The sequence below is a fragment of the Zootoca vivipara genome, chromosome 15 (genome assembly GCF_963506605.1).
Source record: "Zootoca vivipara chromosome 15, rZooViv1.1, whole genome shotgun sequence".
NCBI classification, from domain to species: Eukaryota; Metazoa; Chordata; class Lepidosauria; order Squamata; family Lacertidae; genus Zootoca; species Zootoca vivipara.
Genome location: NC_083290.1, coordinates 15,923,049 through 15,950,057, shown reverse-complemented (window position 1 = coordinate 15,950,057; position 27,009 = coordinate 15,923,049). Strand labels below are relative to the sequence as shown.

Below are 27,009 nucleotides of genomic sequence, written 5' to 3'. Positions count from 1 at the left end.
CTTAGTCATGCTGGCTACATGACCCGGAAAAGATGTCTGTAGACAGATGCCAGCTCCCTCGGCCTGAAAGCAGAGATGAGCACCGTACCCCATAGTCAAATTTGACTGGACTTAACTGTCCTGGGGTCCTTTTACCTTACTTTTACCTTACCAGCTGAATCCAACTTTTTCCTTACCAGCTGAATCCAACAGGTGGCAAATGGACTCTTGCCAATCTAGACTACACTTCAAGGAAAGGGTGTTGCATTTTTTAAAAGAAATGCCCCCCCCCCCGATACACCTTGAAGAATTTAAACCATATCAGGACTGAGAGGAGGCCAGGCTGAACTACTCTCAATGGAAATAGCAGTTTTCTAAATACATGGTTATTTTCTATAATGGAATATTCAATAACAAAGTTTGAAGCAGTGGTGTGTAAGAAAGGTCTCACCATTTGAGCCTACTGATTGTACAACTGGCAAACTGCCAAACATAGGCTTAATTATTTAGGCAACACTTCAGTGCTTCAGGCCAAAATTAGGTAGATGTGGGCAGTAGCTGAAAGCAACAGCTCCATGCCCTTTTTTCTTTTCCCCAACCCCACCCATAACATTTAAGGATACTCACTGTGATTATGTTACAAACCTCTAGATAATGAAGGGGAGAATTGGCTTTGGCAATAGCAATAGCTCTATATTAGCTGTAGAGTCTAGTTCCAAGAGAATGGGATTATTTATATTCTTTGTGTGTGTGGTGAAAAAACATTACGACTAAGGCCTTGTGTTGTAGAATTTACCTTAGGAAATATTTCTTTCAGCTGAATTCCATAGTAAACAGTCGCACAATTAAAAAAATAGAAAAATCATCCAAGATATTCATTGTTCCGAGCACAACAACCTGAATGCTTAGACTGAGTAGTCATGGCAGCCTGTTGGAAGACAACTCTCTTCCTTATTCGAAGGAATACACCACAGTAAAAAACCAAAGCAAAACTTCTGCAGCTAGAACTCCTGCAATCTCTTTCTCACTACCAAAATGTCTCAGGAAGTTCACTGCTGGCTCTCAGAAGAACTCTGATCAAACAAAAATTCAAAACAAAAAAAACATTCCATGAAAAGTAAAGCAAAATACCCTAGGTGAAGGTGAGATGAAGAAGAAATTTGTTAACATCATGGGTGTCAGAACATTAAGTTCGAGATTCACATAAACACGTGGATTATTCTTAGAACAAGATTGATATAATATTTATTTATGAGCTATCTGCCTATCCAGTGGATAAACAAAGAGACAATTGTCTCATCTTCTAGGATACACTAGGATAAACTTACAAGTGGTTTAAGCCTTGCTGAAATTCAAGACTAGTATCAGAATGAAATCCCCCCTGAGAATCCTCCTCTGCGGTAACACTTTTCCCCTAGGTGCCACTCGTCATTTGCAATAGATTCCGCTCACGATTCTCTTCTAATGGACTTTCATGGCATGAGCAGCAACACAATACTGTGAAATAATAAAGCACAGTACATTTCACATTGCAGCTGGTACTCTAAAAAAGACTATGCAGAAGCCCAGGTTCATGATGCTATCGAATTTCTTTCTTTTTTTTAAGTTACTTTTATAATAGGGATTTCTGGAAGAGAGATGACAAGAGAAACAGAAGGCACAGGTAGAAGGGGAGGGAGAAGGAGAAGAAGAAAAACGAGAAAGGGAGACACAGAACAAAAGAGAAAAAGTCAGGGGTGAATAAAACCGAGGCTGATTTCTGCATTACTCTTAATGGAGCCCAGATGTCAGAACCAATGTCAGCTTTGCAACACGAGTATTGCGGCCAATGTAGATTTCACATGTACATTAAAAATGGATTGAAGCAAGAACTAATGTAAGCCTCATGCGTGGTGGCACGCTATGTAAATTTCAATCCCAACAGATGCCTTCAGCAAAGCACAAAAGCAACCCACCTAACACAGGCGCAAAGATCTTGCTTTAATGAGCAAGCACCCCAAAATTCAAGGGGAAATGACTAGAGGCCACCCAAGTGTAACAGTCTGATTTGAGGGCATGAAATCCATCTTAATGCATCCCCAGTTAAAGGCATTGGTATTACTCTGAGCCCTTTATGTCCCAGCTATCGCTCAAGCCTGAGGTTACAGAAGTTACATGGCAGTCACATGTGGTCCTTTTGTAAAGAAAAACAGCTGTGGATATCTTCAAGTCCAAGTGGAGGAATAAGCAGGGGAGGGGTTGCTAAAGCCTTTCACATCTAACCATTTCCAAACGCCCCCCCCCAATGAAATCCTCCTCAAGCTGCTTTCTTACCCATGGGAGAAAATATACAGTACCATGACTTTTCCCCAGAAGGTAGAAAAGATGCTTGAAGACCAATATTTAGTTTTTAAAAGTGGTCAGGAGGGAAGAAGAATTAATTAGCCTCTTCTGCGATTTCTCTTTTCAAACATGAAGATAACCCGTAGCTTTGTTGTTATTTCTAAAGTTCTTTTTTTTTTACCATGAATACCTGGGATGGAAGGTAGGCAGATCAATGGGGAAAGAAGACGAGAAAGCCCTTACGGGAACAAATTTGAAATTCCCATGATGAAGTCAACATCAGCAGAAGCAAAGAGTTGGACCATCATCCCCCTAACCCCTGCATTACATTGGGGCACAAGGTGGGCAGTCATCAGCATACTGCTGGACACAACACACCCTTACAAAGCTGGCTTGTGTGAAGGGAGGCTAAATTCGAAAAGTTATACTTTCTCTAGCACCTGTCCGCATGTGCTGTTAAGGGGACTTGCCTTGCCTCATACATTTGGAATCCTGCGCCTAAAGCAGGGGTCAGCAAACTTTTTCAGCAGGGGGCCGGCCCACTGTCCCGCAGACCTTGTGGGGGGGCCTGACTATATTTTGAAGAAGAAAAAACTATGAACAAATTCCTATGCCCTACAAATAACCCAGAGGTGCGTTTTAAATAAAAGGACACATTCTACTCATGTAAAAACATGCTGATTCCTGGACCGTCCGTGGCCCGGATTTAGAAGGCGATTGGGCCGCATCCGGCCCCCGGGCCTTAGTTTGGGAACCCCTGACCTAAAGCATGCCTTGGGAGTGAAATGTACACAATAGGGATCTGAACACTCTATAAAGTAGCATTTAAGACCTGGGTCATAAGGTTTGTGTCAGTTAAAAGTAATGTTAGATGCGGCCCCCTACGATCTGCTTTCTAGATCAGTTTCACACCAACTATATAAACCACCAATTGTCATAATGGTCTTCGGTTAAGTCCAGACAAACATGCAGCAAAGTCCTTTTACATCAGAAAAAAGCATATATATATATATATAAAATTACCACCTGAAAGGGCACCATTGTAAACAAAGGTTAGTAGCACAGTGGTACAGTAGATTGTCAAGGGAACCAATAAAAAGTGGGTACAGATTTGTCTGCCTTGCATGTACACATTATTGCCAGTTACAAGGGAGGGAGTCTGTAAACTCATAATTGTGAAGTTTTATTAATAAGGACAGAACAACATGTGAGTGCCCCATCTACTTTTTCAAGCTCTGTGTTCGCTATAGGGATCAACATGTGGTCCTTCAGTTTTTCGAAGACCTATTTAGGGGGAAAAAGAAACAAGAGGGGAAAGGTTGATATTTGCGAATTTCTTACTCTCACAGAAACAGTTTCTAAGTATAAGAGGTTGCGCTACTAAAATATTGTGCTTTGGTTCCATATTTACTTATGCCTCCCCCCCCCCCCCCCCCGCTGTTCTGACTTGGAAATCTCTATCTCTCTCTCTCTCACTCACTCACTCACACACACACAAGTCTACAGCTCCCAGATCACACTGGGAGCACATATTTCAGTCTGACAAGGGCTAAAAAGAGGCCTTTTGGGGAAGCACTTTCTGGATGCCTGGTTAAAGACCTCTCTCGGTCCAACAAATTGTTCAAAACTGGAAAGGGGATACAGGGTTCATCAGAGCAAAAAATGCAAGTGCGCTAATGGTGCGAACCAAGGAAAGACCTGCAGGTTTAAAATTTAAAATCCGGCGGTTTAAAATTGCAGCATGTGTCGGAATCACTTATAGAACTGATTTAACCAAACAATACTACAGTAGCAGCAAGTATCCCAAACCTGCACTCTGAATCCTCTACAAAGCAGAGATGATGGAAAACGTAAAAGAGCTATGAAGGATCAGCTAAGGATCAGGAACTGTAACCAGGTCTCCTATGCTTTAGTCATGAAAACACATATGAATGAGACAAAAATGCTCTGCGCTCAGGTACATCCTTGAAAATGGCAACCTTTGTGCCATCACCTGGAGCAGCTAAGAAAAGCTGTTGGAATTCACAGCAGAAGACCCATTGCTTAATTTATTTTTTGCTAGCACCATGCACATAAAACTTTCACCTTTCCACTCCTTTTTTCCTCTTTAACGCACCGAAGCACTTCGGTGCAAGGGGAAGTGGAAATGGCTAGTATTTGAAGGCACAGCTAAAGTAACGTTCCACGTCTTCTCGTACACAGCCACTATTTTTTTTTTAGTTTAGCATTGATCAGCACCTTATAAGAAGGAGCTTTTGTTCCATTTGCTTTTTTTTACCTTTGCACTTTCTGGATATTCCTCAGGGGCTCGGTGCAACAAGATATGACCTTTGCCAGGAATGTTTAAATATATACAGTTTGCGGCAGCGTCGTCAGGAACTGTAAGCTTGTCGTAGCGGTGGTCACTCATCTGCTGCATCATCTGTTATGGAAAGTGAAGGTGGAGAGACCTTTAGAGCAAGATTTCATCAGCTGTAAGGCAGAGAATGGGCTCTTCTGGGAGGGGGTTACAAGAAATAATTGCACAAAGGTACTACTGCTGCCGCAGAGGGGTTTCTAATGCATACCAAGCACTTCCAAGTACCAAACGTATTAGCAACAAGCAAAGTCATAACGAATTCCATTTGTACAATTTAGGACTGCATGCTTTCCAAGATGGCGGAAGGATTTCTTAAAAGCAAGTCGCTGAAAGTAAAACCTGCATTTCCATCAGTTTCTAGGAAAGAGCTATGGCATTTACAGGGGAAGTCTGCTGTACATGTTTACTCAGAAGCAAACCAGCTGAGTTCAGTGAGATTTACCAGTAGGTAAGGGTGTATAGGTTTGCAGTTGACAATAGCACATGCCCTCTATGGAAGTTTCAATCCTCAATATCAGTTACTCAGAATGAAGTGATAAACTAAGCTGGTAGAAATTCTGGACTGTTTCACTTCAGATTGCCGGCAGAAGCAGTGATACTTTTGATTGCCACAGAGGGAGCAGGAGTATATGGTTGACCACTATAGGGTAGGGAACAGTGAACTAGTTCAGTGTTTCTCAACCTTTTTTGGGCCACGGCACACTTGTTCCGTGAAAAAAATCACGAGGCACACCACCATTAAAAAAGTTAAAAAATTTAACTCTGTGCCGCCCTATATTATAATTATGACTGTAAGAAACACTTGCCAAATATTGCTTTCTGGCGGGTCAGTGTTGTGTATTGGCGGCCGCCAGGCTCGTTTGCACTGAGCTTTGGGAAAGAGGAGGAGAAATATTGCTTTCCGGCGGGTCAGTGTTGTGTATTGGCGGCCGCCAGGCTTGTTTGCACTGAGCTTTGGGAAAGAGGAGGAGAAATATTGCTTTCCGGCGGGTCAGTGTTGTGTATTGGCGGCCGCCAGGCTTGTTTGCACTGAGCTTTGGGAAAGAGGAGGAGAAATATTGCTTTCTGGCGGGTCAGTGTTGTGTATTGGCGGCCGCCAGGCTCGTTTGCACTGAGCTTTGGGAAAGAGGAGGAGAAATATTGCTTTCCGGCGGGTCAGTGTTGTGTATTGGCGGCCGCCAGGCTTGTTTGCACTGAGCTTTGGGAAAGAGGAGGAGAAATATTGCTTTCCGGCAGGTCAGCGCTGCCTATTGGCAGCCGCTGGGCACGTGACAATGCAAATCGCCCTTCTCGTCACCGCACGTCGCAGCACACCAGCCAGCGTCTCGCGGCACACTAGTGTGCCGCGGAACAGCGGTTGAGAAACGCTGAACTAGTTGATCCTTGCAACAGATTCATGCTCTTATATGCATTTAGCACCAATTAAATAGATAGATCTCAAGATCAAACAGGTAGCAGGAGGATGAGTTCGTTTGCAAATACTGTTCCTTTGGACAATATTTGGATTACCTTGGTTGGGAATTAATTTAGTTTGTGCTAGATCTGTTCATAGTAAATCTGTCTAGATTCCATTTAAGGTATATAATTTATCGTAGCATCATTTTCCTGGTATCAGTGCAAAAAGAACCTTCAATTGGATATGATCTGACACAAATTGGGTGCCTCACTCTTGAAGGGAAAAGGGAGATAAGTCCCTGCTATTGTAATTTTTTATGGAAGCAGTTGCTCAGTTCTCAGGAATGTATTTTGAGTCAGTTGCAAGCAATCATTTAAACCAGGCATCCTCAAACTGCGGCCCTCCAGATGCTTTGGCCTACAACTCCCATGATCCCCAGCTAACAGGACCAGTGGTCAGGGATGTTGGGAATTGTAGTCCAAAACATCTGGAGGGCCGAAGTTTGGGGATGCCCGATTTAAACAGAAGGCACAGAAACCAAACACCTTTTGATTTTGTTTACAGTATGTGACGACTCCTCAGAATATGTAACCTTTTACTGAGCGATACTTTCTGAGAGATGTAAGACCCCCAAGTGAAACAGAAAATTAAACCAAGACCAAACTCTGGAATAACAGAAGGCATTTGGAAAGAACATAGCATATTATTATTACAGTATTATTATTATTATTATTATTATTATTATTACAAATCCAAAGATGTGAACCAAATACAAACATAGAAACAACAAAGTAAATATCTTGTGTTGTATACTATCCCATAGTTTGTGCACATAGTTAAGTGTCTGTGGAAGAATATCAAACGAAACATTTTACGTTCTTTTATTTACCTTAATAGTCTAAGTCAGAGGTTTTCAACCTTTTTGAGTCCATGGCTGCCTCACCCAACTACACTCTTTTTTCGGCGCCCCTGTGGGGCTCAGGAGCCCAGTTATGTCACCCTTTGCTTGCAGAGCTGGCAGCCTCTCACCCTTTTTTTGAACACCCTCCCTTGTGGAGTGTTCCCTCAGCCTCCTCTCTTCTCCCCTCTCCTTAGGAGATCCTCTGGGCAGCCACTGCTGCTGCCCATAGTCTCTGAGCTGCCCCACCTGCCGCAAAGAGAGGTGCCTCCTTACACTGCCCCACAGGGGCCTGTTGACTTTTTTGTCCATTCCCAACAGCAAGGGCTGGTGGACTCCCTCACCTGCTTGCTTGCTTGCTTGCTTACTCCGAGGCCACCCCCGCTCCTGGCACCCAGCACCCCCTGGCCAGCCCCAGAGGCACTATTTGCCTGGGGAGCTTGTAGCAGGGCTGTTGCAACAAACAGCTGTGCAAGCCTTTGGGGAGGCAGAGACGCAAGAGGACATCAGAGGAAGGGAGCCTGATTGGCTGCTCCTGCAGGCCAATCAGGTTGCGGATTCCCTTCTGCCAGCCATCTGATTGGCTGCTCCTGCAGGCCAATCAGGTTGCGGATTCACTTCCACCTGGAGTTGGATTGGGTGGCTCCTGTGGACCAATCAGACTGCTGATTCTGGATCCTATTGTTCTATGATTCAGCTCAGTATATAACAGGAGGGAAGGGAAGAGGGGCAGAGGCCAGGGTTGCCCGTGGCACCCCTGACCATCATTCAAGGCCACGACACATTGGTTGAAAACCATTGGTTTAAGTAACTCACATTTGAAAAGAGGGTATAAGGATGGGCCCACAGCTGTGATTTGAGGAATCACATAGAAACAATGGAATCGAACTTATACCAGATCACATTATTTCTCCATCCATACCCTCCGACATTCCTTAGATGAAAATAGGGCCAACAGAAAAAAAGAAAGAGACAAAACACTTTAAGATAGCAGTGTTTTGTCTCTAATGTGACAACCTACAGGTCTATGCAAGTGGAGTCATAGCCATGTGGTGCAGGGGTGGCTCTGCATTTGAAGTCAGCAATGAGCCAACTCCCATCAGCTTGACTGGGAATCAAACCAGCAATTAAAAGCATTATTGGAGAATGCTGTGTGTGTGTGTGTAATAGCTATTAATATTTATATTTATATAGTCTCAGAATACCTTTTGCATGTGACCCTTTATACAAAGAAGTTTAAAAGATGTATGCATGTAGTGATGTATGGAAGTGAGAGCTGGACCATAAAGAAGGCTGATCATAAAGAATTGATGCTTTTGAATTATGGTGCTGGAGGAGACTCTTGAGAGTTCCATGGACTGCAAGAAGATCAAACCTATTCCATTCTTAAGGAAATCAGCCCTGAGTTCTTCCTGGAAGGACAGATCGTGAAGCTGAGGCTCCAATACTTTGGCCACCTCATGAGAAGAGAAGAATCCTTGGAAAAGACCCTGATGTTGGGAAAGATGGAGGGCACTAGGAGAAGGGGACGACAGAGGACAAGATGGTTGGACAGTGTTCTCGAAGCTACGAACATGAGTTTGACCAAACTGCGGGAGGCAGTGCAAGACAGGAGTGCCTGGCGTGCTATGGTCCATGGGGTCACGAAGAGTCGGACACGACTAAACGACTAAACAACAACAACAACAACATGTTCTTCAACACCATTAATTGTGGGGGACAAGAAAGTCAGCAAGGTCTCTAGCAAGACATTTCCCTCAGCCATACTGCCCACCTGCACACAAGCCCACCTGCATCTATTCCTTGGTATTTGCCAGCATAATTTTTCTGGGCATTCTGTCCTTCCTGTGCATGGCAATTTTTTGGTCTGCATTCTCTAAAGCCTGAGTCACGCTTTCCTGATGTCAAACAAAGAAATTTCCGAAGCCCCCAATCTCATTTTTCCCAATTGTGTTTTTTACAAGGCATACTTTGCCAACTGAGGTCTAGGATAACAAGGAATGCAATTAAATGTGCCCAGCAAAGACCCTAAACAGACTGAGTATTCTTCATTCACATGCTGTCATCCCAGCTCTCATTGTTCCATTGTGCCTCGAGCCCCATTCCAGTCAAATCAAAGTTTTTATTTTTTTAATGAGACTTCACATATTTAGTTTGGTGTTCCTTTCAGCTGCTGGAGACCTTATTTTAAACAGATGTTGTTCAGGGAAAGAGGAAAGAGTGAATGCAGGACAGCCAACTTAACTTGTGGTAGATATGGGGGAAGCCTTATTACGTGGGTGGCTAACCTTTCCCAGCAGGCTTCCATCACTCGCACCCACATGTGCATTCATCACACATACAGCAAATACACACTCACACCAGCACCATGCATGTTGCACACAACAAACACATTTACAGCATGCACACATGCAGGCACAAGGCACTCTCTCTTTAGTAAAGGGGGGGGCACCTAGGCCTCTAGGAGTTGGTTGCTATGCCTAGGAGTAGGACAATTCAAGAAAGCAGAATGATGCATATGCTATGGTAATATATCAATAGAATTGTAGTCGGAAGAGACCACAAGGGTCATCTAGTCCAACCCCCTGCAATGCAGGAATTTTTTCCTAAGGTGGGGCTTGAACACAACGACATGGTTGAAATATTATGCTGATATGCAGCAACGCCTCGGAGCCGTCGTGACTGCGGCCGTGCCTTGCCTCGCCCTCGCCCGCCCTGCCACCCCCTCTCGCCTGCCCGGCCCTCTCGTCCTCTCCAGCCAAGCAGGGTAGCCGCCAACGCTCCCAGCCCCCAAAGCACAAGGTGGCCTCTGCCGCCGCCGCCACGATGTCGTCGGGCCCGCTGGCCCTGTAGCCCCGCCCACATTCCCACTTCGTGGCCCCTCCCCTCACATGCCTTGGCCCTGCCCCTGAACGACCATGGCCTGCCGCCCCCCCCCCCTAGTTTTGATCCTGGCTACGCCCCTGAGTACACCTCATCACCACCACCACTGCTTCCCCTCCTCTCAAAGAAAATAGGTGCAGGAACTCACCATGAAGTTGTAACAGCAAGTCGCCAGGCGACTTGGGGCAGCCCTGAACAGATGCCGGTTTGACAACAGCTGCGTTCACCGCCTGCAGAGGTGCTAAAAACAGCAGCAAGCCGTCTCCCTAGATGGTTTGGGGTCACCCCCGATTCTGGTGTAGGTCGAATAAATGTGCTCCCTCCTCATCCGTTCTCTGACATTCAGGCAGATGGCTAGGGCAGCTCAGAAGGGCCCTCGCACAAACGTGCACGTGGGCAATGGTGGAGGACTGGCCAAAGAGCTTAAAGCCTACCGCCGCTACATGGGAGACGGGTTGAAGAAAAGGAAATACAAATTGGTCCTGATCCATAGCTTTACCAATCGCAGCTAGGAGTTGTTAGCAGCTAGGTGGAGTAATAGATATTAAAGAACACACTGGCCAGCTTCTATTTTGACTTGAAATGTTCATTTGGGGCTTCTCAGAAGTATGTAAAGGCAAGAAGTGGGTGGGTGGGTGGGGGGATGGAGTGCTGGCCCACAAGGGCGCCAACCTGAGAGGTGCGGGAACTGCACTCTGGTGTAGATTTGCACTACTCTTGACACGTGTCCCTGAGCTGCTCTGCTGCCTCTTCTGATATAACCTTGAAACAAGACGGCACCGGGGGCACAGCTTCAGCCATTGCATAGGAACTCCTGCAGAAAGCAAAAAACATGTCCAGGAAATGGCTCAAACTGCTGTTGCATTCAAGAAAGTTTGGAGAATGAACATCCTGTCTTTTGGAACATGAACAGCGGAAGAGAAGGGAAGTTGCTCCTCAGAAAAGCAAAGGAAAGCAAACAAGAACAAGAACAAGGGAAGCCAAGTTCCTATTTACGTTAAGCCAAGCGGACAGCTCCCCCAGTCACAAGAGCTGGCAAGCTCCGGGTGGCCAGAGGTACATGATTAGAAGAGTCCCAAACTTTTAACGCACATTCGTTTACTAGCTTAATTTCTCTGCTGACTTTTCTTTGCTATGGTTAATTGCTGTGCTCTCAGCATTTCTGTGGTTAGCTAAACTCTTTCGCAATCACAGATTTACCCAGTTTATTATGCAACAGCAGCAAAAATGAGAGAGAAATCTGGAAAAAAAAATGTTTCAGAAAATGTATAAAGGGACAGCGCTTCAGTGCCTGCTAGATGTTGCCGTAGTGAGGGGGCAACCCGGCTCACCCAGTAAAAATGGACCCCAAAGCCTGCCTAAAGTGACCCGCAGCTTAATAAACAATATCTCTGTGCTTGAGGAAGAATAGTGGGGAAAGGCAGAACTGATCATGTGAGGTTTCAGCATACTTTAAAAGCTGAAGGTTCTAGGAATGTTGCAGGCCCTGAAAACAGCATCAGCCTTTCAAATATTTTTATCCCAATACTGTCCACCCAACCAAAAGTCCTATACCAGTACAGTCATACCTCGGGTTACAGCCGCTTCAGGTTGCATCTTTTCGGGTTGGGCTCCGTGCCGAACCCGGAACTACTGGAACGGGTTACTTCCGGGTTTCGTCATGCGCGCATGCGCAGAAGCGCCAAATTGCGCATTGCGCATGCGCAGAAGCGCCAAATCGCAACCCACGTGTGCGCAGACACGCAGGTTGCAAACATGCCTCCCGCACAGATCACATTCGCAACCTGAGCGTCCACTGTATATGTATGTTCTAGGGTTGCTGTGACGGATGGGTCTTAGTTTAAAGGGCTTGGGAATATCTCCAGGGTGTCAAGAGTTAAGTTGCACTCACTCCGTTAAGAGTGACAGTTGGCTGCTGAAAGGCGGGACATTCCGCACTTTAAAAGGAGGGAGCAGCCATTGGTCAGGAGAAGAGGGCGGGGGAAGAGTGGTGACTGGAAGTTAGAGGGGGGGTGCCAGGATAGTGGTGGCTAGGAGAGATTGAGTGGGAATTATTGTTATTCCACTGAATGAAGACAGGATATTGTAAACAAAGGAAATACTGAAACGGATGTGTTATATTAAAAATAAAGTCTTGTTCTTGTTGTGCAAAGAAATGTCGTCGACTGTTTGATCCAGCAAGGCGGGCGGGCTCAAAAGGTGGTGAACTTGAAGAAAGGGACACTAGGACTTAAAGGGTGATAAAGTCAGGTCCTCGAGTTACACGGAAGAGGGGCGAAGGGACGAGAAGCTCAGGAGTGCCACTTTGTTGCCCTGTGTGCTGAGGTAACAGAAACAGGGAGGGACCCTAAGTGAGGGAAGCCCTGGACTTAAGGCAAAAAGGAGCATTATTCCCAGTAACCCAGAGCCAAGCCTGTAACTGGCCACGGTAGCTGGATAGGAGTACCCTTGTTGTTAAAAGACCTTAAGTGGAAGGGAAGATTGCTATTTTAGGCGGACCTCGAAGTACTGGTGGGACAGGAGTTTAAGAGAGTCCCGCTCTACGACACAGAGAAATAAAAGGCAACGGGGAATCTGAGAGTCAAGAGGAGGGATCCGTCTTAGTTGCCCAACCTGGGAGATTAAGACCATCAGCTGGTCTCCAATGTCCAATAATTGCCAATAAATAAGCATGATGGTATAAATCCCAGATTTGGAATTCCAAATCCGCCTTCCTTAATGTGTAATTGCATTTTCTGCAATGATATTCTCGGTACATTTGAACCCCCAACGACATTTCCTAAACAGGGAGTTTATCTCTTTCCAAGGAAGCCCCAATAACGTTGGCAACGCTGACTAATTCAGCGAAGGGGGGAGTTATTGCAACAACATTCATCGTTTAAAGAGGAACTTAAAAGATTGCTGGGTGACAATGCTAGACGATCTGAGCGAGCATGTGGATTCAGTGAAAAGCAACACCACCAAAATAGTGGAGGTGGTTAACCTGGCAGGAGAACGAATTAAAACAAAAAACCTAGAATAACTTCATTTGAATAATAAAATTAAGCTGGAGGAACACAGTAGTAGACCAGGAGATCAAAGCTGAGAATTTGAGGGGTGGAAGACAAATGGCTGACAATTCTCCAATAGCCCCAGGAGTTGTGGAGCAGGTGAACTGATCTGTGAGCCCAAGAAGGGCAGAAGATTCAGGCCCATGAGATACTGTGTTGCGTTTTAGCAGGTTCTCAGAAAAGGTGCAGCTTGGTCTTGGAAGCCAGGTGGGAGAGTCAGAGTACACTGTGACTCTTGGTTAAACATACCTATGTGTATTCCATCAGCATGCATGTCTTGCACACATATACTGTATGTAGACAAGGACACATTGTGCCGTCTTTGACTCTTTGTGGTTATACCCAATGCTAGTCCTACAAGGAGACCCATGAAAGTTAATGAACATGACTACCTTAGGTTCACTCATTTCAATAGGTCTACTCTCAGCAGGATTAACATTGGATACAGCTCTCTGTGTCTCGGGTTGTTGGGCTCTTACTCAATTGCCAGTGGTAAAATTCTTAAATGGCTGCTGTGCACTCTTCTACATTCAGAATGCTCTTGAGAAATTGTGCTAATTTGCTCTTTGCAGATACACTTGGAGCTAATTAGTGTTATTTGAATTACTTTGATATCCCATGACAAATGTCTCACTAGGAGAGTAATGTGTCAACGACAGCTATGCAATTAAGAATAATCAGCATCCACTACGCTGAAGTAGTAGAAAACTACCATTACTTCCAAAATTAACACAGCAATATGTTGGGAATATATATGAACCCCAGGATGAAAAGCATTTTCACCACATGCCTTTTGGAACAGCGTTTCCAAACATTTCGGAGCACAATTCAAAGTGTTGGTGCTGACCTTTGAAGCCCTAAATGGCTTCAGCCCAGTATACCTGAAGGAGCGTCTCCACCCCCATCATTCAGTCCAGACACAGAGGTCCTGCTCTGAGGGCCTTCTGGCGGTTCCCTCCCTGTGAGAAGTGAGGTTATGGGCAGAGGGCTTTCTCGGTAGTGCATAGCTGCCAAGTTATCCCCTTTTTAAAGGGAAATTCCATTATGCTGAATAGGCTTCCTCGTGAGAAAAGGGAAAACTTGGCAGCTATGGTAGTGGCAGCCACCTTGTGGAACACCCTCCCATCAGATGTCAAGGAGATGAGTAGCTATATAACCTTTAGAAGACATCTGAAGGCAGCCCCGTATTTGGAAGTTTTTAATATTTAATGTTTTATTATGTTTTTGTATATGCTGGAAGCTGCCGAGAGTGGCTGGGGCAACTCAGTCCAATGGGTGGGGTACAAATATTATTATTATTATTATTACCAGGGACCCAGGTGGCGCTGTGGTTAAACCACTGAGCCTAGGGCTTGCTGATCAGAAGGTCGGCGGTTCGAATCCCTGTGATGGGGTGAGCTCCCGTTGCTTGGTCCCAGCTCCTGCCAACCTAGCAGTTCGAAAGTACGTCAAAATGCAAGTAGATAAATAGGAACCGCTACAGCGGGAAGGTAAACGGCGTTTCCATGTGCTGCTCTGGTTCGCCAGAAGCAGCTTTGTCATGCTGGCCACATGACCTGGAAGCTGTCTTCGGACAAACGCCGGCTCCCTCGGCCAATAATGCGAGATGAGCGCGCAACCCCAGAGTCGGTCACGACTGGACCTAATGGTCAGGGGTCCCTTTACCTTTACCTTTATTATTATTATTATTATTAGCCAACCCCTGTTTAGATCTCTGTGTAGCAGTCCTCACAGAATCTACCCAGGAAATGTTATATGGCTCTACCTATTTGCTCCATTCTAATACAGTGGTGCCTCGACTTACGAACTTAATCCATTCCGAATTCACATTCGTAGGTCGAAAAGTCCGTAAGTCGAAAAGCGGTTTCCCATAGGAAAAAAGTAGTAAAAAATATTCGGAAAAATTCGTAAGTCGAGGAAACCGCATATAAAACCGCCAACGGTTTTCCGTTCGAGTAGTTCATAAGTCGAGGGACCACTGTATTCTCAGATAGGGTTTTAGATGCTAGAGAAATTTGCAAGTTGCTGCAGTTCCACCAAACATGTGCATATCTGTGCCCCTTGCAGACCCTCCCGCCTTCTCCCTCTCTCCCAGCTCCAAGAACACACTAAGTTCTGTCCAATAGACATCTGCACCAAGAACCCAACCCAATGAAGAGGAGAACAATTCAGTGGCACACAGTGATCAGCACCAGCCAGAAGTCTCAAGTGTAAAGCACGTTATCTCTCCATTTCTCTGTAAACTCAGCAGCTAGTGAACTGGAAAATAACTAGTATATAATATTCCAGAAAATATGCACAAAGTTTTGTTTTGGTTTTTTTGCTGGCGCCTACGCAATAGTACTTAAGCCTGAATGGGAATACAGATTGTCATATACAAAAGCCTTTTGGAACCAAGGGGATAGCTCTGAAGTGCCTGAAAATAACAGATGGCTTGAAGCACAAGAGAGGCTTCTTTGGTTAGCGGACTCAATATTGAGTAAGTCAGAGCCTCTGTCCACCTACGGCAAGCAGCACAGAAGTACATTGCCTGGTAAAGTTGATACAAGCTCTAGACTAGGAGTAGACAGAGCCTGGTAGCTGGACATCCATGTTTGCCCAGCCAGCCAAGTAAACAAGCAGAATCTTGGGATTTACATTTGAAGGAAGGGATGAGAAGGAGAGCATAATAGGAATAAAGTGGGTTTTTGTTCTTCCAGTAATTCCTAGTGGTGATTTTGTCTAGCCTGCGTCCCCAGGGCTAATGAAACTTTAACTGAATTACATCAGAAATAGGCATCCGTTCAAGTATTGCCTCAGCAGGACTCTAAGGGCTGCTAAAAAGTGACTCGAGAAACAAAACACAGGATAGTGGGGCCATTTAAAGCATAATACTTAGATAGATATCTATTGGCTGACTTCTTTCTTTCTTTCTTTATTTCTTTCTTCATAACAACCAGCATTAGCCACTAGACTAAATCTTGGACGAAAGACCTTCACCCACTGATCCTATTAAAGACACTGTAGATGTTGGAAGGCATGGATATTTATCAGGACCAGACCATGCCATTTTGCTGTCAAAATGACATGTCATCCCTATTTTTTTTTTATCCTGTGCATTCCACCCCACTCCATTCCAGCTGGACAGATCATTGAATCGTACTTCAACACTGGTGACCTGGGGGCAGGAGGCTAGCCTAGTGGTGCAGAAAGAAGTCTCCCCAGCTCAACGGATTTGCTGATCCAAAGCAGTCCAAGCGACCACAGAAGGCCAATTGTTGAACTCTTGCACAGTGAAGATTTCCTGTTCCTTCCAATTTCCATTAAGCACCTGCCCTAGAAATTGCCTGCTTTTGATAGCAGTCCTGCCTATCTCAAAATCTCCTTCCTTTAGCCTGAAATCACCAGTTAACCTCACTGTGCAGTGTGCGTGGCTCCTGACTTACACTGATGCACGACGCAATTCCAATCTTCCTCTGCTTTGATACTAGTTTTTGCAACTTTAGATATAGCAAGCTAGCCACGCAGGTATCATAGTAAACTTGCTCTTTCAGTAGGGTGGCATGAACTTTCTACACTGAAGAACATTGACTTTGAAATGACTTTCATGTGTCACTCCCAATAAGGAACAACAAAGAGAAGCACAGCCAGATTTTTTTATTTTAAAAATCCATCTTCTTTTGGCTACTCTGTCTGGCTTAATGTGCTAATTAAAAAGGTTTTTCTCTAGTACGGAGGTATTCCGAAAGAAATTAAAGCTCGTGATGGGGGCAGTGGAAGTCAAATCATGAATTTGAGAATATGCATGCTCTAGAAATGTCAACCAGCTACAGGGTTTCCAGAGTCAATTGGTTATTTTGCACTTTAACAGATAAACTGCTTAAAATAATGTCTTTCCGTACATAAAAATCGATCTTTTTTCTTCCAGTTAACAAGACAAATGTGTGGTTATTCGTTGGGGAGGGGCAAATCACCCTTACCAAATTTCCTAAATCTAGAGATAAACATAACATTTACAACTCCCTCAGCAACAAGTGTTATATTTTTAAAGTAGGCTACTAACCCTAGCACAGACAGCAAGCATCTGCCAAAACAAATGATCAGTGATTATGATGGCATGCTCAACCAGAGGGAATATTTCAAGCCATGTATTTTCAAAAAACAGGTCGGGCGTAACAATAACTCAGGAAATGTTCAGCCTTTTACTACCCATGTAAGTTTTTGTATATAACCCCCTCCCCCAAGCTCACACCATACCTGCCAAGTTCCTGCCGGAAAAATAAGGGATTGGCAGACCGGAAGTAGCGCTGCCGCCATTTTGGAACTGGGCGGAGCAAGCTCAGAAGCGACTTCCGATGCTGCTCTGCCCAGTTCCAAAATCTGTTTTTCCAGCTGGGGACGGCTGGAAAAACGGAGGTTTCCCGGGGAATACGGGAGACTTGGCAGCTATGGCTCATACCTCAGTACCAGAGGGCTCAAAATATATGTACTGGAATCACGAATGTATGATTTATCTGTCCCCTTGGGATTCTTGGTGTTGGCTGGATTCAAGTAATGGCAGCTCAAACTGCAGAATACCAAGCTGCCTTCAGGGAAGCCCTTCTACTGCTGGTTCAGAAACGCCATCTCTCTTTAGGCACCTAAATCAAGTTAAAGTGATGGCAAAGATCCAAACAAGAGTCACCATCTTTTCTCTGGACTTTCTCTCCAGCTTCCCTTACACTCTTTTGCTGAACAGGTCCCCAGCGGACAAGAGCTCACAGGAGTTTGGAATGAGATGCCACTGCTATTCTGATAAGGAATAGAAGCCACATTCCAGTCCTATTCCGAGTAATATACACTCTGTGATAGTGGGGGGTGGGGGCTTGCAACCAATACCGCTCGTACCGCTGAGAATGCACTAAGGCCAGATGATACAACAGACCCCATAAACAGGCTAGTTAATTTACGTGAATAATAGCAGGGGTCCGAAGATTTCTGACAAGGATGCTAACATTCCTACCTGCTTGCTCTCAAAAATCATAGCAGCACCCTTAACCCCACCCCCAAACCTGATGACTACTTTAGCATGTGCATTTTGGCCTGGGTTCAGATATTATAATTGAACACAATGGCGGCCTGCAACTTATGCAGTGACTGGGAAGAATGATGAGCAGGCGAGTACGGAACAATAAAAGCATGCCTAACTGCTATTTCCTTTTTAAAACACTGCTTCCTTCACTTCTGGCTTCAGCTACATCTCTAACACAAGTGGGGCCCGTAATAATAAAATGCTGCAGTGCAGGTGGTTTCTCCAGTGTTCTAGCCAGCGAGCAATGCCTATTTCAGGATACTCCATTTCATTCAGCTCTCTCCAGTTTCCTGTTACCTCCCCCCCCTCTCAACATACATTCTGCTTATTTTACTCCAAGTACAGTGGACCCTCAGGTTACGTTTCCTTTGGGTAACGTAACTTTCGGGTTGCAAACGCGGCTTCCGGGTTTCGCTGTGCGCGCATGCACAGAAGTGCTGTATTGTGCCATGCGCGTGCACAGAAGCAGCACCTCATGTTGCAGACTTTTCGGGGTACATAAGGACCCTCGGAACGAATTAAGTTTGTATCTGGAAGGTCTACTGTAAATGATAGCTTCCGCGGGGGTGTGTGTGGGGGTGTTTCTCTGCAGGACCACAGCAAGAGAGGGAAGTGTTATTTTCCCCCTGCACATCTGCTGTTATCCCCTAAACCAGCGTTTCCCAACCTTGGGTCTCCAGCTGTTTTCAGACTACAATTCCCATCATCTCTGACCACTGGCCTTGCTAGCTAGGGATGATGGGAGTTGTAGTCCAAAAACAGCTCGAGGCCCAAGGTTGGGAAACACTGCCCTAAACTATCAACCCCTCAAACTGACGTTACTAGCACTTTTTTTTTTAAGTGAAAAACCTGGTTGCTGAATAACAAAGATGTATTTAATATCACAGCTGAAACGGTTCTTTATTTTGAAGCTGCTGAGGCTGTTGACGCTTGCACTTTGCATAGGCTGGATTCCCTCTTACACGGAGTCTATAAGGAAACACAGAGTCTAAAAGCAATGTTATTAAAGCACAGGCTATTTTTTAGCATTCTTTACCTTGAGGGCTTTCTGCGCAGCTTCACTTGAACCGATAGCAATGAGGTTTGGCCCAGCCATACTGCAGAAACTCTTCAGATGCAAGGAGTCAGAAACAGGGACTGTAGAAACGGCATAATCCTGTATAGAAATCAAGGCATTTGCAAGGGAAATGCGTTAAGATTGGCAACCTCATAAACTAACACAATGATAAATTGCATTTCCCCAGTGCATTAATGAATTTGTGTGTCTTGAAGATACATGTAGAGTTAACTCTTAGAACCACAGCAATTTTTCCATGGGCAGTTTTGGGTCATTCCATGCGCTTCAGTGCCCCACTGTTTCAGGAAACAAGTAGGTTTTTTTATTAAAAAATGCTTCATTAACATGCAAAAGAAGTCTCCATAAAATTGACAGTTTCACTTCAAGAGCCTCTAAAAAAAGAAATGTTGAGTGCTAAGAGGACACAACTGTTTCCTAGTAACAAGCACCCTTCTCCTGAATACTTTCCATGGAAGCAGGTTATGCTGAAGCCAGCGGGACTGCCATTCTTACAATGTGGTTTGGATGGGAAATAATGATCAAAATAATATTACAATTATGATTTCAGAAATTATTGATTGATTACACTTTACTCCATTCTTCCTCCAAAGAGCTCGAGCATCCAATGTATGGCTCCTTGGAAGTCTCCCAGCTGACAAAAAATGTTATGATATTGTGGGGCAAAGGATGTGGGACATAATATTTTGATGGAAGACTGGGAAAGATTATGGAAACAGAATTTGAAATTTACAGCGTGTAATCTTTCAAGAGAAAATATAATGAAGATGGTGTATAGATGGTATCTTACACCAGTAAAACTAGCTAAGATCTATCATAATCATAATAACAAATGTTGGAAATGTAAGAAAGAGGAAGGATCTTTTTATCATATGTGGTGGACTTGCCCTCTAGTAAGGGATTTCTGGGAGAAGATTTATAATGAATTAAAGAGTGTGTTGAAAAACACATTTATCAAGAAACCAGAATCCTTTCTACTGGGTATAGTTGGAAAAGAGATTCCCAAGAAAGATGTAACTTTTTTTCTGTATGCTACAACGGCGGCAAGAGTATTATTAGCTAAGAACTGGAAGACTCAAGAATTACCAACAGTGGAAGATTGGCAAATGAAAATGATGGAGTACATAGAACTGGCTGAGATGACCAGGAGACTGCGTGACCGGGGAGAAGAAGTGACAGAAGAAGACTGGAAAGATTTTAAAGTTTATTTTAAAAAATATGGTAAAATTGTATATTGATATTAGATTTAGAAGTTCATAGAAACTGTGGGTATGAGAATTATGTTAAACAAATTGATGTATGAGAGATTTGAAATGGAAGGAGTTTTAAACAATGAATTAGAAATTGCTAAAGATGAATGAGAAATGAACCGCAGATAGGGGGGACTCGAGGAAGTCCCCTTTTACAATGTTAATGGAAAAGGATTGTGGTATATTGATTTTTGTGTTTTTATTGTCATTTTTTGTAACTTTTTTTCTTGTTACTTTTGTTTGTATTTGTTGTGTTTAAATTGTTGTGTTTATTTGTAAAACCAATAAAAATTATTTAGTAATTTAAAAAAAGGAAGTCTTATTATCACAAAATAAGTGTACTGTATATTATACAAAATACTCATTTAAAATATGCATTTCTAAAATAGTCAAATTTTTTAAAAAATGACTTTGGAATGTTTCTGGATTGCAACACTCAGAGCAGTGGGGAAATCATAAGTATAATCATGTTCCAATTAGTGTCTGGGATGTGCAAATTAGGTCAGTCTGCTTAAAAATTCAGACTGAACAAGCAGGTTCAGACAAAGAAGAAATATTGAAACACCAGCTTTTCAGGAATGCCGAACACTTTTTAATCAAAATGAAGAGCTGTAACCTGCAAATCATATGCATGTTTATTTGGACTTAAGTCCAGTACAATTCAATGGACTTTATTCCCAGTACCTGGTGCATATGATTGCAGCATAAGACATGTTTCTCAATTATATATTTTTCTCACTTTTTCCCCAAGTTCTCATGGAACCATGCCTTGTCACCATGACTCACCAAAACCCAGCGAGTTTCATGGTGCGATGGACCTTTGAACCTAGGTCTCAGCAATTTAAGACAAGCACTCTGTCCTCTATCCTCCAATGACACTGTATGCCTCAGCAGAATTTTATTTATAGTGTAAAAATGAAGTAAGAAAAGATGAACAATCCATTTTCCAGCCTCACAGCCTCAGAATCAGGTAAGGTACAAGATCATTCATGCACTTCAAGGTAATGTTGCCCCCCACCCCACCCCGTTGTTTTTTTTTGAAAGTGACTAACAAAAAATAAATATGATATTATAGCACAGAGCTGTAGTAATCTCTCTCATTTGTATTTAGTCCTTGCACTGTGTTGATGCCTTGAATTCTCCACAGAAGATGCCTCAGTACTGGCATATTTCTTGGCTCCTTCCTTTTACACAGTATGCAAAACTTTACCACTCACTGGACTCCTCATCCGAAGGTCAACCTGCTACTCTGCTCACCTTAAAGGTGTCTGCCAGAATTTCTGCACCACGTCGATTGGTCCGCTTTGAAAGACCAACAAAAAATTCCCTGCCTGAGGAAAGAAAATATTAACAGGCATGATTGAGTTCATATGCAGTAAGATAATCTACTGTTTTTGTCCAATCTTGTTGAAGTTAACAGCATTTGAGTAAGTAAACTGACCAAAGAAATGTCCTTTGAAAACATACACACACAATCTTGCAATATCAAGTTTAATTACTGTATAGTTTTAATTTTTTTTAGAAATTGTAACTTACAAGTATAACATCATCACCTCCTTCAGATAGACAAAAGGATAACTACTCCAAAAAGCCAGAAGGCTTATACATACATAGAAATAAGGCACTGGACCCTTTGAAAAGTACTATTGTTCTTGCCTGGTCTCCTGTCCTTTTGAGATCAGCACAGTAATCTGTGCTGCACCTTGGTTGTGTGGGCACGATCATCTCAATGAGCTACTCATCTCAGGGTGAAGCCAGCCTTTTTCCCATCACTTTTGCTGCCCATTCACTTGACCCTCCTTCTGTGCAAAATCAGCATAAACTCCCAGAGACAGCAACTGAGAGAGAGCCCAAGGTATCTGGAGGTTCCCATTCCTTCTTTGTTCAACATTGCACTGCTCACTAGGCTCAAAAAAGGCAGGTGCACAAGCAGCAACGGCAATGAGAAAGTCACTTCCGACGTAGAAGGAGGTGAGGTTGTGGGCGGGCCACGAGCCCGAGCACGCGCTGGGAGAATGAGTGCCATTCTCACAGCCCATTGGCTGGCTCCCAGACGCGGCGCTCCCTTGGCGTGCCCAATTGGGACGCTCCAAGGGGGCATGGCTCGCTAATTTAAGCGAGCGCGCGGCTGGGATTCAGTCTCTTTCCTGATCCCAGCCGCTTCGCTTTTTCTTCATTGGAGAACACCCCTTTTAATTGCTTCTTGTTGTTTTTCTATCTTCCAGGTGCTTGGCGGTTCCAGCCTGCAGCGCTGAGTAGCAGCTGGTCGGCCACGGGCAGCTGGTCGGGCAGCTGCTGTTAACTTCAACAAGAAGTTTCGCTTGCTGGCGGCTCTTTTCTCACTCGCCACGGCCGTCTCCGCCGCCGGCGCGCCGCCACCGCCGTGCTTGGGCGATTGGCGCTTGCCCGCGGCTGCCTCCGCAGCCGCCGGGCTCGCAGCCACCGCTCCCTTGTGCCTCAACGCTCTGGGCGCCTCCCGCCCAGTCGCCTCTCTGCTTGCTCTGCGCTCGGAGCTTCTGGGGCTTCCCGAGCGCCACAGAACAGCAGTTTATAGAGCCGAGCTGCAGCTGATCGCAGCGCTGGCGCTTTCGCGCACGCTTCCAAGGCTCGCCTCCAGCCGCCCTCCGTTGCCTTCAGGTCAGCCGCAGGGCCTACCGCCGCAGTCGCGCTTCCAGGGCTCGCCTCCAGCCGCCCTCCGTTGCCGCCAGGTCAAGCCGCCCGTCCAAGGCTTATTTTGGAGACATCATCTTGCTTACAAGTTACAAGTACTGTATTTATATTTTACGTTTACAGCGTTGTCTGATGTTCATTGGCTTGAGCCGAGAGTTTGAGCAGGGTGTGTGTGTGTGCCGGCCTCTGCTGTTTTCATTAGCTCGGCTTAATTTTGCTTAGTTGTTATCGGTTACCAGGGTAACGTGGACTGCCATGTTACATTTGCGCACGTGCTCGGCGCCATTTTGAGTGTGGCTTCGCCTCACTTCGGTGGCCATATTAGGAGGGACAACCCCGGCCTAGTTTTCTACTGCAGGCTTGCAGGGCAGCAATCATTAACGGGTCAGGTTCATGCCAGCCCCCCCACAAAATAATAATAATAATAATAATAATAATAATAATAATAATAATGAGAATAGTAATAATTTATAAGAATAATAATATTTAATAAGAATATATATATATATATAAAATAACACCAACTGTGGGCAGCATTCATGAATGGCAGGGGGTTGAGCTAGGTCACCCTAAGGTTCCCTTCCAATTCTACGATGCTTTGTGTCCTAGCAATCAAAGCGACAACTGCCAATTTCAGGATGATCCTCTGGGCCCCTTCCAACTGCTTACGCTTATTGTGCTCTTTTATATACATATACATATTTTATTAGTTTTACAAAAAGAAGAAACTCAACACTTTATCACAACAAATACGAGAAAAAATAACAACAACAACAATAACAACAAGTCCTTTCCCCTATGCTTATTATGCTCAGTTCATTTTGAGTTAATTAATTCACATCAACACAATTAATTTAAATACCACCTTTTACCCCCCCCCTGGAGTTTTATTCAGTGTTTCATTTGCTTATAAACAGTGTTTACTGCCTTTAGCCTCTTTTAAAGCTGTGGTTTGATTATTACTGTCTCTGTTCATGGTACCACACATTTAGCTTAGTTAATCCAATATCTTTTATGGAAATTTCATCATAAGGAATCCTAGTATACAACAGATTGGGATCTCTTACGTTATGAGTTACATTAATTTGCAGTTGCTTTGCGTTTTAAGTTGGCCTAGTTTTACTTCAGGCTTGCGGATATCTGCTAGTCTTATTCAAGATGCATTTACAATATTCTTTAGGTTAGCTGGGGCCTATGGTCATTTGACTTCACAACAATTCGATTCACCATGGGATCTTTCATTTTACTTCACAACAATTTGATTTATCATAGGAATTAATTGTTAGTGAAGCTGGGGGGATGTGCTCGCTCATTTCAAGTTAATTAGCTTGCTTTTAGCCATCTACACTCATACCTCGGTTTTGAGTGCACTTCGGTTTGAGTACTTTCGGTTTAAGTACTCCACGGACCTGTCTGGAACGGATTAATCCACTTTCCATTACTTTCAATGGTAAAGTTCACTTCAGGTTAAGGACGCTTCAGGTTAAGTACAGACTTCCGGAACCAATAGTGTTCTTAAACCGAGGTACCACTGTATTCACCTCGGGTAATCTCAATAACAGGGGAATGGCTTGGTGTAACTGTTTTGTTCATTTACTTTCTTGATTGATTACATTTCGTGTTACTTTATTTGCATTCGCGAGGGTCAATTTCGTTGTTGGGAAACTGCTCTGCTTATCTCTGACTAGTAGCAGTTAGCTCACCTTGTCAGACCTCGGTTCGGTGGACTCCGAGGTCGTGGGGTTTTTATCCCTACATGGGCCACTATCATATTCTGCATTGCAATTTCAGGATGACCCTCTGGGTCCCTTCCAACTGTTTAGGCTCACTATTCTCAGTTCATCTTGAGTTAATCAATTCGCATCGGCACAATTAATTTAAAACCACCATTCACTGTCATCACCTGAAGTGCGTGTTTGTAATACCAATGTGGCAGGTCTGATCCCTGTTTGAAAGCTGCATATCCCTGCATTGCGGGGGGTTGGACTAGATGTCCTTCAGGTTCCCATTCTAGTTGTGCTGAAAACCTCTTTTAATATCAATTTCTTTGGTTTTTCCTGTCTAGTACAATAATTTGAAATATCGGTGCAGAAACATAGAAAAATTGTCCGATTTATTACTCAGTTTCAAAGCCTGGCTAGTGCTACTGAGTGTCATGCTTAAAATATTAAGTTGCGAACAGAGCAATATGCTTTGTTTAAAATAACTGGATTTATTTAGGCTTTCATTGCTCCGGTGGAACGCATTTTTTCGGATCCACTACTACCTTTATTGTCCCTGACTTCTAGTAATAATAATAATAATAATAATAATAATAATAATAATAATAATAATTAATAATAACAAATAAATAAATGAAGATTTAATAATAATAATAATATAAACTCATTTTCACTTGGATTGTCCTAATTGCATTAACAGTTTTGGCCTGTTGGATTGCACTCAATAGGGTCGCTTACAGATTCTCGGTTGTGGTCCAGTATGAGCAATACTGATCGATGCCTTTTGTGCATTATTATTGTGGTAATGTTTGCATAATTAAAAAAAGAGAGAAGAAACCAAACAAACCCTTCATGTATTAGACTTAAGCTTTTCAGTAATTTAAGCTGTGTGTCGCACCAAACTGTTGGGCCGCCTCCTTACTATCTTACTGTTTCGTGACTACTTCAGCGAAAGCAATATCGGTTTGCAATCTTCTTATTTGATTAGAACCACATGGACTCGTCAGGCTGTGTCTATACTTGGTTCCTGATTAACCCACTCCTTTCCTGTAAATTGCCTGTGTACATTCTGCCCATTTGTTGTTCACATTGATGGCAGTAGAAGTAGTGCTTTAGATAAGAAAGGAGAAGTGCACCATTAATAATGATTATAATAATTTCAATATGTAATAATAATAGTAAGCACCGTGCTGATATTGACAATCACAAATATCTTCCGTGTATCAGTTATAATTGGACTACTGCTACTATAGCAATAATACATATGTAATAGTAGTAATAATTAAAAAACAACAGCAAAGCTTCTATCGCAATTTGTGCTTTCTATCGCCTTGTCTTGGGCCCTGGGGTCTCTTGAACTTCACAAGCCGGGCCGGCCATTTGGACTTCATTCCTCTTCATATGGGTGTACTCCTGGCTTAACTTACTGGATCTCTACAACGGGGTATCTCTCTGGCAGAACAATTTGTAATGCTTTCCATATGATCAGGTTCAAGCAGGGCTCCACAGACACCAGTGGGCGCGTGAAGTTGGTGATTACATACAATTTAACCTTTTCAAGTTTCTTCTCATAGTAGTGGCACTTCACCTGGTATGAAGGACTTCAGAGATCTCTGCGTTTGTCTTTGGATTGATAGTCGCGCTGTCATCTGTGTCCCGGAAGAACAGGCGTTGAGTTCCAAGAGGATGTTGCTCCCGCTGCGTGCATTTGTGCAGTTTTGCCTTAAGATGGGACTTAAGTCCAAAATCATTGGTGTCAGACTTGGTGGCCTTTCGGCTAGCCTGGGTATTATTACATGCTATTTAACCTTTGGAAGTTTCTTTCATAATAGTTCCAGTTCACCCAGGATGGAGGACTTCAGAGATCACCACGTTTGCTTTGGGATGGATAATTGAGCTGTCATCGGTGCCCTTGAAAAGCAGTCCAAGATGATGTCACTCTCACTCCGTGCAATCGTGCAGCTTCACCTTAAGTTTCTCTTCACCTTCCCAGCACATTTATTCCTGGGGTTACTAATGGCATCGCGATGCCTTGCCTCGATGGGCTGTGGGAGTAGTGGCATATTGGCTCGGTCCACTCTTATGGCTGATTTCATTTACTTTCGGTTCAAAACCTTTGTTTTCCCTCCCACCGCAGATCAGGTGCTTTAATACCTTGCCTGACTGGGTAACCTGAGCGTGTGGTTAAGAATTTTACTAGTCTGACGGCCGCTATTCCTCTCTTAGCTTATAAATTGAATAAGAATCTGTGAAGGACGCCATGCGATTCCTTCAGTTGAGGACACCCACGCCTGGGCCTTTCCTCATCCATCAAGATGGGTTTGTGAGCCCTCCGCCCCCGACCAGTCTGCCAAAG

The 27,009-nt window shown here is 43.9% G+C and overlaps 1 protein-coding gene across 1 annotated transcript in view; it reads right to left on the bottom strand.

The window, feature by feature from the left end:
* Positions 1–1,174: 1,174 nt before the first annotated feature.
* Positions 1,175–27,009, bottom strand: part of LOC118097163 (N(G),N(G)-dimethylarginine dimethylaminohydrolase 1) — a 49,068-nt gene continuing 23,233 nt past the window's right edge. Inside the window, exons 3-6 of the mRNA XM_035139845.2 lie at positions 21,520–21,593; positions 18,974–19,093; positions 4,580–4,723; positions 1,175–3,585 (exon numbers count right to left, since the gene is read on the bottom strand). Of these exons, the coding sequence (XP_034995736.2) occupies positions 3,469–3,585; positions 4,580–4,723; positions 18,974–19,093; positions 21,520–21,593 (455 nt within the window). The 3' untranslated portion in view covers positions 1,175–3,468. The remainder of the gene's footprint in view (positions 3,586–4,579; positions 4,724–18,973; positions 19,094–21,519; positions 21,594–27,009) is intronic.